Source organism: Martes martes (genome assembly GCF_963455335.1).
Source record: "Martes martes genome assembly, chromosome: 9".
NCBI lineage: Eukaryota > Metazoa > Chordata > Mammalia > Carnivora > Mustelidae > Martes > Martes martes.
This window is the reverse complement of record NC_137896.1, coordinates 10,953,358-10,965,994: the sequence shown is the minus strand read 5'-3', so window position 1 is coordinate 10,965,994 and position 12,637 is coordinate 10,953,358. Positions and strand designations below refer to the sequence as shown.

Genomic DNA, 12,637 nt, shown 5'->3' with positions numbered 1-12,637 from the left:
GGTCCTGGGATCGAGTCCTGCATCGGGCTCTCTGCTTGGTGGGGAGCCTGCTTCCTCCTCTCTCTCTGCCTGCTTCTCTGCCTACTTGTGATCTCTGTCAAATAAATAAATTTTTTAAAAATCTTTAAAAAATCAGGTCAGAGCACTCTTCTTAAAACTCTTGCATTTTCTAACACGTCTAGAGTTAACTCACTCCTTTATTTATTCAATGATAATTTATTATTGAGTACCTACTACTATGTGCTAGGTGCTGCTCTAGGCACTGGAGATAAAACAGAACCAAACAGACAAAAACCTCTGTACTCAGGAAGTTTATGTCCTCCTGGAGGGAGGACAGTTAGCAAATGTAGAAGTAAAACAGATCATATGGTAGATATTACAGAGAAAAATAACTCAGGGAAGGCTTTGGATTTTATTATTGTTATTTTTTTAAATTTAAAGATTTTTATTTAGGGCGCCTGGGTGGCTCAGCAGGTTAAGCCTCTGCCTTCGGCTCAGGTCATGATCTCAGTGTCCTCGGATCCAGCCCTGCCTTGGGCTCTCTCCTTAGCAGGGAGCTTCCCCCTCTCTCTTTCTCCTCTCTCTCTGCCTGCCTCTCTGCCTACTTGTGATCTCTCTCTGTCAAATAAATAAAATATTTTTAAAAAATAAAGATTTTTATTTATTCATTTGAGAGAGAGAGGATGAGCTAGAAGGGCAGAGGGGAGAGGGAGAAGCAGGCTCCCCACTGAGCAGGGGTCCTGAAGCGGGACTCGATCTGAGGACCCCAGGATCATGAGCTGAGTCCAAGGCAGACACTTAACCAGGCGCCCCAGGTTTTAGATTTTAAACAGGGTGGTTGGCGAAGTTGTTATAAACAAGGTAAAGGTTAAATAAAAAGCCCCGAAGTGGGAAAAGTTGAGCTCCAAGGGGCAATTCAAAAGCAGAATGTTCTAGACAAAGGCCCGAGCAGTAAATACAGTGGTGGAAGTGTTCCTAGTGTTTCAGGCACACAGGGGAAGCCACTGTGACCACAGTGAAAAATGTGCAGGATGGGGGGAGTGGACTGACCTCAGCGGAGTAAAGGGGCAGGTTGCTGAGTCCTGCGGATTCGCCAAGTCTTTATTTCTTTGATTGGGATTGGAAGCCAGTGGAGGTTTTATTTATTTTTTTTATTGTTATTATTAGTGTTAAAGGTTTTATTTATTTCAGAGATCATGAGGGGAGATGGGAGGGGCAGGAGAAGCCAACTGCCTGCTGAGTCAGGAGCCCCTCAACCAAGCAGGGCTTGATTCCAGGACCCCGGGATCATGAACTGAGCTGAAGGCAGACACTTAACCTGCTTAACCACTGAGCCATCCAGGTGCCTCATCAGTGGAGGTTTTAAATAGGGGAATGACTGGGGTTTTAAAGGATCACTGTGCTGGGTATGTGGCTGGCTCAGTCAGAAGAGCATAAGACACTCCATCTCAGGGTCTTGAGTTCAAGCCCCCTATTGGGTGTAGAGTATTACTCAAGTGATAAAAAAACTTAAAGAAAAAAAATTCTTTCAAGGCTCACTGGGGTCCTCTGTGTGAAAGACCACAGGGAACAGCCACAGAGCCAGTGAGACCTACGACAGCTCTTACGAGGTATGATGGCTTGGACCAGGAAGGAGGTAGCAACAGCAGAGGTGGTGTCAAACCCAAAAGCCTTATACAAGGGTAGGAGTCCTCCTGATGGTGTCTTTCTTACCCCATAAGCCTTGTTCCTTCCTGTAACCCCAACCCTGAAGACCACAACTAGGCACATAGAGGTGTCTAATCGGTATTTGTTGATTTATTTATGAAATTAACAAATGATCCAGGCCTAGGTTATCATCCCCTATTTTATTTTATTATCTTTTAAAGATTTATTTTAGAGAGAGTGTGAGCAGTGGGAAGGGCAGAGGGAGAGAGAGAGAAACAGAGGGAGAGAAGGAGATGCCCAGCTAAACTCAGAGAAGAGCGGGGGCCTCGAGTCCGGGATCCTGAGATTATGACCTGAGCACAAATCAAGTCTGAGGCTTAACCGACGAGCCACCTAGGCACCGCTCATCCTCCTCTATTTTAATGATAGGCATATAGTCAGAATTCAGTAAATGTTTACAAATAGAATACTGCACAATTCTGCAAGGCTAGTCCTCTTTACAGCGAGGAAAACTGGAGCTCAGACTGGGGAAGTGTCCCCTGGGGGTCCCTCTGCACAGCCTTGGCCAGAAGCTTCCGTCCCAACTTTCGGTGTCAAGTCTTGGATACTGGGTGGAGGGCGCCTGCTCTCAAAGTGAGTCACAGTGTCCTCACAGGAGTTGCTCTCAAAGCTTCCCCGCCCCAAGATGAAGAAAAACCGAAACTTCATGGGGCCAGGAGGTCATCAGGCCCAAACCGACCCAATGTCCTAAGAGTGCCCTGGCCGGGTCCTCCCACCTTCAGGCCACAGAGACGAAGGGCCAGAAGGGCCGCCCTCTCACGGCTGAGGCCCCGCCCCCCGCTTGTCCGTCCGCCCGCGCCTCCAGCGGAAGCCGGAAGCAAAAGCAGTCCCTGCTAGCCCCCGGCTCCGAACTCGGTGGTCTTGGAGGCTCCGCAGGATGGGGGAGAAGATGGCGGAAGAGGAGTGAGTGGGCTTTTCCCGGGCGGCGGAGGCGGCAGGGCTGGGCCCCGGCGGGTGACAGCGAGTGCCTCAGGCCGCCCTCTGGCCCTGAAAGGCGGAGCTCCTTGTGCCGGTTGGCCAGGACTGACCATGCCTGTGCCAGCGAGGAGGGCGGGAGGGACGGGCCTGGGGCTCAACCCGGCCCTGCAGCCTCCTTGAGGTCGGATCCTCGTGCAGGGAATCGGCAGCCCAGGGCAGGTGTCAAAAGCCGTCTGGCGGAAACCGAAACCCAAATTCCGCTTTCCCAGTTTTCGGTCTTCTGATAATCAGGGAGAGCTCCGCCGCCTCCTCCAGGAAGTCCCACACCCACTACTTAGCCAGTGGCCTCTTCCACGGTAACGGTGATTTTTCCGCATCTGTCTCCTCCACCGAATCTCATTCATTCGTTAACTGGTGGCCATTTACTCTATTCCAGGCCCTGGGCACATAGTAGTGAAGGAGGCCGACCAGGAGCCGCCCTCAGGTAGTTTCCATTCTAGTGGGGAAAGACCATAAGCAAGCAAGATGATTTCAGAGTGCTAAAAGAAAAAGGAAGTGTCAGGATGGGAGAGTCCCGTTGGGAAGAAGTGCCGTGCCCGCGGAAACTGTAATGATGAGAAGGAGGGATAGGAGAGGGAACAAGCAAATGCAAAAGGCTAGAAACAAGAAAGACCTTAGTCCCTTTGAGAGACAGAAAAGCAGGATGGCTGGAGTAGGAAGAGCTAAGGGGCTAACTACGCAGGATGAGATAGAGATGGGGGGCGAGGTGGGGGTCTTGTGTGCTCCCGGTACTTATCGGGAAGGACCCCACTCTTTAGTCCCTCCCCATATCTGCGGGGCACAACCCATTGCATGTTATAGATGCCCCATCTCTGCGAACGGGTTTGTAAAAATTAAGAAGGAACCCCCGTGGTTGAAATCTGATTCCCTCCCCTGACATCTTTTCAGATATATCTCTTGGCTGGCTGGGTGGTCATTTCATTTCGTCTGCTGATATATTCAGCAAATGCGCTATTGTGGACACCAAACCTGGGCCTCAGCCACACAAAGCAAAAGAGGTGTTATGGCCCAGTGATTTCAAGTTGGGTCTCAAACTTGGTTAGCTGCGACATAGGCCAGGTTATGCAACCTCTCTGAACTTCAGTTATTCGTGGGTATAAAAGGGAAAGGAACAGTCCCCACCTCAGGCCTCGTATGCCTATTAAGTGAGAGGTTGTGTGTTATGTAGTCCCTGATGTGAAGCATTTACTCAATAAACATGAGATGTTTTAATCACAATTGCGGTGATTATTATATGAATATTGCACTAGTTTACAATCCCACCCCAAAGTGAGGAGAGAGCGCTGTGAAGAACACAAGAAGTGGGGTGGGTGCAGTATTACAGAGAAGGTTACATTTGGGCCTTTAGAAATCTGAGAAGATTTTGTAAAGTGGGATGGGGTGTTCCAGCCAGATCAACAGTTGGGTAAATTGGGTGACTTCTTCAACTTGCTGCTATAATTCAAGGAAAAGAATGCAAACAGGAGAAATAAAGGCGCCAAGTAAATAACGTCGGATCTTGGAATGTGATGAGACTTCAGTTTGTCTCCATTTAAATCCCCCATTAAATACCAGAGAGCAGGCGGCATTTTGTTTATACACTGGCCCTGATTCGCCCTTGTTCCTGTCCTCTAAGTGGCTGTGTTCGGAGCACCTGAAGCCACTGGCACTTTCTGCTGTGGCAGACAGGAATTTTCTGAATCAGTTTCTGTCTGAGACCTGCCTGGTGGCTGTTAAGACGTGAATCCCAGCATCCTCTGTGCCAGGTTCTCCTTTGTGTATGTGTGTTGATACTCAGGGCCCTTTTCCCTTTGTCTAATCCTGCTGCTTTTTATGTCCAACAGGTTCCCTAACACAACTCACGAAGGTTTCAATGTCACCCTCCACACGACCCTGGTTGTCACCACGAAACTGGTGCTCCCGACCCCCGCCAAGCCCATTCTCCCTGTGCAAACAGGGGAGCAGGCTCAGCAGGAAGAACAGTCGAGCGGCATGACCATCTTCTTCAGCCTCCTCGTCCTAGGTGAATGTGGAGACCCCCCTCATCTGCCATCTTGAGTGTCTGTGTGTTGCTGTCTCTAAGGTCAACCCTGTCTGAGCCACCATTTACTTGATTTCAGGTCTTTCTTCCATTTGGTTTGACATCAAACACTGAGGGACAGTGATCAATTCATAACACAACAGGGTTCTCCTTTTTCTTCATAAAGCCATCGAGCCTAGTAATTTTGAAGGGCTTTTTATAGAATATCTTAGATGTCATTTGGAAGAAAGAAGGGATTTTTGACCTAGAAGGAACCTTGACCATCTTCTCATTTAGTGGATTTCGAACCCTGCTCACGAATGTGTGTGTGCGGGTAGTGGTGGGAGCAGGAGGTGGGCTAAGTCAAATGGGAGGGCATCTGACTTTCTGACCAGAGCAGCATTTTGTCTCCCATTAGGCTTCTGTGTAAATTTTACTTAATTAAAGGTTTTGTTGCTAAGTAAAAGATAAAACACCCTTTCTCTTACCCTCTGTCTCCCATTAACTGTGGTTAGGACTTCTGCCATATCTGTGTACCACCTATGTCATTGTTTACTTAATGTCATTTTTTCTTTGAACAGATTTACTCTCAAAAGTCTTGTTTTGTTCAGCCTTCTCCAGTAATGAATGAGAAAATTTAGGCCCAGAGAGATTAAGCAATTGACATGCCTGGTTTTTGGGAGACTAGAGATTAATATTTGGATTACCAGACATTAGTCGAGAAGTTTAGGTAAAAGGCAATAACTTAGATGCCTCCTAGAGACTGTAGACAACTGTTTTAGACAGAAAAACCAAAAACCAAAAACCAAACAATTGAAACTGCACAACCACTTTGTACTAGCTGACAAAGGAAGAAATAAAGCTTCAAATTTGACCCAAATCCAAACTCTTATTGGAAGAGTAGAGTTGGCATATTTACATTTTCTGTTCTTCTTTTCAGGATACTGAGCCATATTTCTGATTAGATTAGGTCTTTTCTGAGGAAGAGGGACAAGCAGACTCTCCATTGACCAAGAAGCCCAGCGCAGGGCTCGATCCCAGGACCCATATGATCATGACCTGGGCCAAAGTCAGACATTTAACTAACTGAGCCCCTTGGATGCTGCCTTTTTTTTTTTTTTTAAAGATTTTATTTATTTATTTGACAGAGATAGAGATCACAAGTAGGCAGAGAAGCAAACAGAGAGGGGGGAAGCAGGCTCCTCATGGAGCAGAGAGCCCAACATGGGGCTCGATCCCAGGACCCTGAGATCATGACCTGAGCTGAAGGCAGAGGCTTAACCCACTGAGCCACCCAGGCGCCCCAGATGCTGCTTTTTCTTACTATTTTAGTCAAGTCAAATGAAAGTATAACTTTTATGTCCTACAAGCTTGTCAGAGGATTATAGTGTATTCCCCTTTTTGAGGAGGGATGCCAAAAAACCAGTTCCTTTTGACTTTAGAAGCTTGAAATCAGTTGATTTAACCCTTGCCGATCTTGGACTCTGCAGAAACAATGGCGAGTCATTTTTACTGACTTACGTTAGAGTTAACAATTAGCATCATTTGACACATTTTATGGGCCTTTAAATTTAATGGAGTTATTAAAATTGATGTGCCTATGTTTTAATATAGTTTCCATAATTATGACTTCGGGCATGAACATTTAGAAGCATATTAACTTGTGGTATACCTGTCCTCCACACCACATGGAAGTTTTTGTCCTTATTTTTTCCCGAATATACCTGAAAGTATGGATGTGTATATGTATGTGTACGTTCATAAGCACATTCACAAATACAGGCACGTCTAGTTTGTATTTTGTTTGTTTTAATATAAATAGGTTCCTATAACTTGCTTTTTCATCTCAGAATGTCTTAGAGGTCTTTTTACGTTACTACTCTTTTTTGTATCTACTTCATCTTTTTTTCTTTTAAAGGAGGTGTATGTGTTAAAAGAAACATAAAATATATCCCATTTTAACCATTTTGCAGTGTACAATTCAGTGGCATTTAGTATACTCAGAGTGTTGTGCAACCACCACCATTATCTAGTTCAGAATGTTCTCATCACCCCAAAGGGAGACCCAGTACCCTTTAAAAGCTGTCACTCCCCATCCCCTGCCCCCACTCTCTAGTAAACACTATTTTGCTTTCTATTCCTAGGAATGTGCCTACTCCATTTCAGGCAAATAGAATCATACAATATGTAACCTTCTATGCCTGACTTCTTTCACTTAGCATTGTATCTTCAAGGTTCATCCGTGTTGTAGCATGTGTTAGTAGTTCATTTTTACGGGTGAATAATAATCTCATGGAGATATACCACATTATGTTTATCTGTTCATCGATTATTGGACATTCGGCTTGTTTCTATGTTTTGGTTGTTGTGAGTAGTGCTGCTGTCGACATTTGTGTACAGGTTTTCGTGTAGACATGTATTTCAATTTCTATTGGATACATACCCAGGAGTAGAGCTGCTGGGTTAAATGCTTACTCTATGTATAACTTTCTCAGGAACTCCCGAACTTTCTACAGAGGCCGTACCATTTTACCTCCCTTCCAGCAGTGCCCCCGTGTCCCGGCGGCTCCACTTCCTTGCCAACACTTGTTATTTTCCATCGTGTTGTGTTTTTTAATTATGGCCATCTCGGTGTAAAGTTGTATCTCATGGTCCTGATTGGCATTTTTCTAATGACCAGTGATGTTGAGTATCTTTCCTGTGCTTATTGGGCATTGGTATCTTTGGAGAGATATCTTTTCTGGTTCTTGGCCCATTTTAAAAATCATATTGTTTGTCTTTTTGTTGTTAAAGTGTAAGAGTTCTTTATGTATTCTGGTTACTAGACCCTTATCAGATAAATGATATACAAATACTCATCCATTCTGTGGGTCTTCTTTTCAGATCTCATTCTTTTAAGTGGCTGGAGACGGGCCCTGGCATTGATAAGCCTCATATTTAGCTCTTTCTGTTGATAGACAGTTTTTCCCCCTTTGCTTTTTTTTTTTTTTTTTTTTAAAGAGTGATAGGGAGGGGAGGCGCAGAAGGAGAGAGCTGGATCTCATGATCCTGAGAGTCAGGGGTCCGACTGAGCCATCCAGGCACCCTCCCCTTTGCTTTTATTTATTTATTTTTTTTATTTTTATTTTTTAAGATTTTATTTTATGTATTTGACAGGCAGAGATCACAAGTAGGCTGAGAGGCAGGCAGAGAGAGAGAGGTGGAAGCAGGCTCCCTGCGGAGCAGAGAGCCTGATGTGGGGCTCAATCCCAGGAATCTGGGATCATGACCCAAGCTGAAGGCAGAGGCTTTAACCCACTGAGCCACCTAGGCACCCGCCCTTTGCTTTTTTTTTTTTTTTTTAAAGATTTTATTTATTTATTTGACAGACAGAGATCACAAGTAGGCAGAGAGGCAGGCAGAAAGAGAGAGGAAGCAGGCTCCCCGCTGAGCAGAGAGCCCGATGTGGGGCTCGATCCCAGGACTCTGGGATCATGATCTGAGCCAAAGGCAGAGGCTTTAACCCACTGAACCACCCAGGCGCCCCCCCCCTTTGCTTTTAAAGGTGCAAATTGATGTTTCATTTATTAGGATAAACTTTCTAAATTAATTTTTTCCTCTAGCTTGGTGCAGAAGAGGACCAGAAGCTGAGCGAACTCCCTAGATCTGTATTCGGTGTACTTATGTACCTGCCTTTATAGACAATAGGCCTGCCTTTATCGACATATGTTATTGTGCTTATGCATTAGAACATTTTTTTTCTTGCTCTTAGCATTTAATACAGGATTTTTCTAACGAGGTTAAATATTTATAATAAAGTAACACCACAGATTGATAGTTTAAAGCACAGAACGAAAGGAGGACACAGTTTCTCTATGTACAACTATTTCCTTTTTCTGGCCACCTGGTACTTTTTGGTGGGCCTAAAGATATCTAGTTTGTATGCGCAGGTTCTAATGGTGGCCATTTAACCTCCCTGCAGATTGTTTAAACGTTTCCTTTTACAAAAAAAGGCAACAATTATTTTTAGTACTGTTAAGATAATACTGTGATTAATGAGATGGTATACCACCTAGGTGCGTAATGAAAGAAAGAGACGTGCACACTTGCGTTGGGACCATGAAATTACATTTAGGACTTATTTATGTGAAAGTATGCTTTGTGGGGTGTCCAGAAATACTTTTTTCTTTCAAACAGTTTCCCCTCTTCTTGTTTCCTTTCTTTTCTTTCATGACACCACCTCTGTGAGAAAAGTCAGACATTACTCCTATTTTGGTGACTGAGGAATGAAGGCAGTTGGGAGGGAGGTAATGGGTGCCTGTGGTTAAGGGCCCAGGGTTGTAATGAGGCTCAACCCTGCAGCACCTACCAGTGACATGAGGTTATGATAATAATAACTAGTTAAGAGGAGTGTTGGGGGCCAAGTGAGCGAGTGTTTGGGAGGTGTTCAATATAGCGCTGGCTCATGGGAAGCGCTTAACCATTGGGAGCCCTGGTACCCAGCTGAGGATCAGGCACCCCATCTTTTGGTCACTGATGTTCTCAAAGTATTTACTTTGTCCTCTTTGTGCAATACTCTCTGTATAATACTTTCACTTCCTTCTCTATTCAAAGAGAACCAATCACACGGTGACAAAATACTTTGTGTCAACATCTTTTGTGGCAGTTATATTTGCATAAAAGTGATTGATTTCACGGACTTCCTTCTCACCATTTCAGGTTTTCCAGTTAATTTTGTCAAAACAGTTGAAGACTTTTCTCAGAATCCAAGAGAGTCAAATAAATGATGGTATTAGGCTTAACAAGTTAGAAAAACATTAGGTGTGTGTTGTTCTTTCGTAACCCCTAGCAAACACACTAGTCTAGGCATATAAAAAAATATGGAGACAGTGTTATAAACACCGTGAGTCTGTTTCCAGGTTAAGAAATAAGAGCTTGAAAATACAACTGCAGTTTATTGTGTCATTGTTCTTTGTACATACATTTTCCTGGCAACACCCCTAGAAGTAACTGCGGCTTTGAACTTGATGTTTATTACTTAAAATTGTGCCATTCTAACAATGTCTTCTTTTTTTCCGCACAGCCATCTGCATCATATTGGTGCATCTACTGATCCAATACAGATTACATTTCTTGCCGGAGAGTGTTGCGGTTGTTTCTTTAGGTAAGTGCTTCTCCGCGATCCTATAATAAAAGCGGTAACAATACCATTTTTCCAGTGCCTTCCTAGTGCCAGGAACCACACGAGATGTGGTACGTTCCTGCTTTCATTTAATACTCACTGCCACCTGCCAAGAGGGTGTTATGATCCCATTTTACAGGTGAGGACACTGCAGCTCAGAGAGGGGTGCTGACCGCCTAAAGATCACGTAGAAGCCCCCTCTATGTAGCTCGAAGGCCTTTCTGCTTCTGGAGCTACCCTTGGGGCACACTGACCTCTGTTCCTAGGCTGTGCAGACACCCAGCTCAACTAAGACGAGTAATTGACACTTAATTCATAGGGTCACTGAATTTTACAGCCAGAAGGGACTCTCCCTTGATGGTTTAGGAAGGGAAAATGGCTCACTTCCATGTCAGTCGAGAGTTAAAGTCTTCAGGAATATTCCATTCTACCTCACATTTCTCTCTTGTTTCCTGCGGCAGTTAATTATGGAGATAATTAGCCTCTGTATGTCAACTGTGCTTCAGTGATAAATAATAAAAGAAAAAAAGCTAATTAGCCTCTGTATAAAGGGAATGAATCAGTGTAATAACAGATGCGAGCTTGCGTGCAAGTTAATTGAAATGGTTAATGAAGGAAGGTGCAGGGACCTTACTTTTCAGTAAGTATTAAAATCAAGACTAAAATGTGGGCGGGGTGCTTAAGGCATAGTATATAAGCTTTCACTAAGATCAGCTAAGGCATTCATCAGTTTATGATACCGTAGTTACTTTTACTAGTTTCCACTTGCCTATTAATGGTATTTAATTTCTCCTTATCACCACCGATGCTCTGTAAGTTAATTTTCTTTGCCTTGTAGGTCTTGTTTAGCGTGTGTAGTAATACTTTTACAGGACAGCGATGGTTTAGGTTAGCTTTGGAGGTGAACATTCAGACTTTGATTCACCTTCTCTTGTGCCTTCTGCATTCCTGTATCCTGGTTCAGCCCCTCCTGTGTTTTCCCTGGGCCTCACGTTGCTACTAAGTGACAGGTTCCCGCCTGTTGTCTTTTGCATTGCCGCCTCATGCAAGCCTCATACCTCCCAGTGATGCCATATCTTAAGGAAGAGACTCCACTGGAGAGTACTGGTCTTCAGTAAAGAGTTGGGAAACAATTTTCCTCAGAGTTCCCGTTCTTTGTTCAGCAGTCTCTAGAGAGGCACATCCTGGCAGATTCAAACAACCTTAGCTAACGAGGTAGTCTTCGAGCCCTAAGCATGGGATGGTCATTTATTAACACCCCTTTCTTGCTCTCTGGCATACTGAAAACAACCTGCACAACTAATACCTAACAGGACTCCAAGGAATGTACAGTTTGGGGCTCAGTTTTCATAGTTTCTTAGAATAAAAACTATAGTTGGTGTGTATTTAGGTATTATGCACATGGAAAGGATGGTTCTTTTAATTTGGTTTGGAATGTCATGTTCACTCTTTGAATGTTTGGGTAACTGCAGGTCAGCGAACACCAGTGCTTGTTTGAGGAATTACAGCAGACATTGTTGGTTGCCTACGCAAGAGCCATTTCCGCCTCCTTCCTTGAAAAGACCCTAATTTTGATCAGGTATCTTGCCACAGTGCACTCAAGGAAGATGGGCTCCTCTAGGTCAAGGCTGGTCTTTGTGCCATCATGATAATTCCACTGTCCTTTGCCACTGATTGGTTGAATGGTGTGAAGACAGGAAGGCAGTATGAAACCCCGTTCTGGCCCGTGAGACCACAGGGAAGGGCTGAGTGGAGTGCACTCTGTCCTCTCTGATTAAAAAAAAAAAAACTCTCCTACCTTTGATGCCGTCCTATGAGGATGTGATGCCTTGAGCACTTGTGCACATCCTGCAGTCACACTGTGGCTCAGAGACAAGAGCCAGAATGCTAAGGATTGCCAAGAGGGACAGCTGGGAAGCCTGGATTCTTGACTGCATTGTTATTTTGTTGAATTGGCAGTTCTAGAGCTGCTTGCTGTATGAAGTAACAAACACCGGTGGTTGAAGCCATTTTTAGGCAGGTGTTCTGCTTGCAGCTATAAGCATCTTAACTGATTCAGGACTCTTTCCACTTGAGGGACAAAATCAGTTCAGATTCATTCAAAGCAAACACATTGGGGAGGGTGGAATTGCACACCCACTGGCCCAAGGAACCAAAAAACCTACAGGGGGCGCTAGCTTGCAGCTTAGCTGGATCGCATCTCCAGGACTTCGTTTTTTCTCTGTTTCTCAACAGAGCTCCCCTTTGTTTTGGCTTCACTCTCAGGCAGGCTCTCTCCTGAACATTTCCAGCTTCAGGCGTACTCTCCTTACAGTAGCCATCACAGGGGCAAAAGTAGCCTCCTTTTCCCCCTGTTCCTACCAGAAGTTGTAGGATGAACTCTGACCTCATAGCCTCCCCAGCCTGGATGGGAAGTGGAATGATGATGGGGATTTGGCCAAGTCTCCCCAACCACAGGTTCATTTCTTCACTGATGCAGCAGAAATAACTGTAGCCTGTACAGCTAGGTCATGGGAGGGTTGATGGAAAGTAAGTCTTGCTTTCAAAACTTCCGTTAGCTAACTCAAGTGATTGGAACGCTAAGAGCAGTTCCAGGGAGAGGGCTGGGGTCCAGAAGTATTTTTTATTATGTTAGAGGACATTTGGTTAGAATTTAGAAATGCTGACAAAGCTATCAAAATAGTTCTGTATTTCATAACTATGTCAATTGAAGGAAAACTTTTTTCCTCTTACTGGAGCAAAGTGTAACAAAATATTGAGATATCCACCACTTCAAGAATTTCCAAGTTTTG

General features: G+C 44.5%; 1 protein-coding gene across 2 annotated transcripts in view; it reads left to right on the top strand.

Annotated features, from left to right (window-relative positions):
* Positions 1-2,519: 2,519 nt before the first annotated feature.
* Positions 2,520-12,637, top strand: part of SLC9A8 (solute carrier family 9 member A8) — a 63,824-nt gene continuing 53,706 nt past the window's right edge. The window contains exons 1-4 of one of the 2 annotated variants that reach the window (XM_080812968.1): positions 2,576-2,610; positions 3,062-3,109; positions 4,509-4,687; positions 9,747-9,827. In XM_080812968.1, coding sequence (XP_080669094.1) covers positions 2,585-2,610; positions 3,062-3,109; positions 4,509-4,687; positions 9,747-9,827 — 334 coding nt within the window. In that variant the 5' untranslated portion in view covers positions 2,576-2,584. Of the gene's footprint in view, positions 2,611-3,061; positions 3,110-4,508; positions 4,688-9,746; positions 9,828-12,637 lie in introns of both variants that reach the window. The other variant, XM_080812969.1, reaches the window with a different exon arrangement.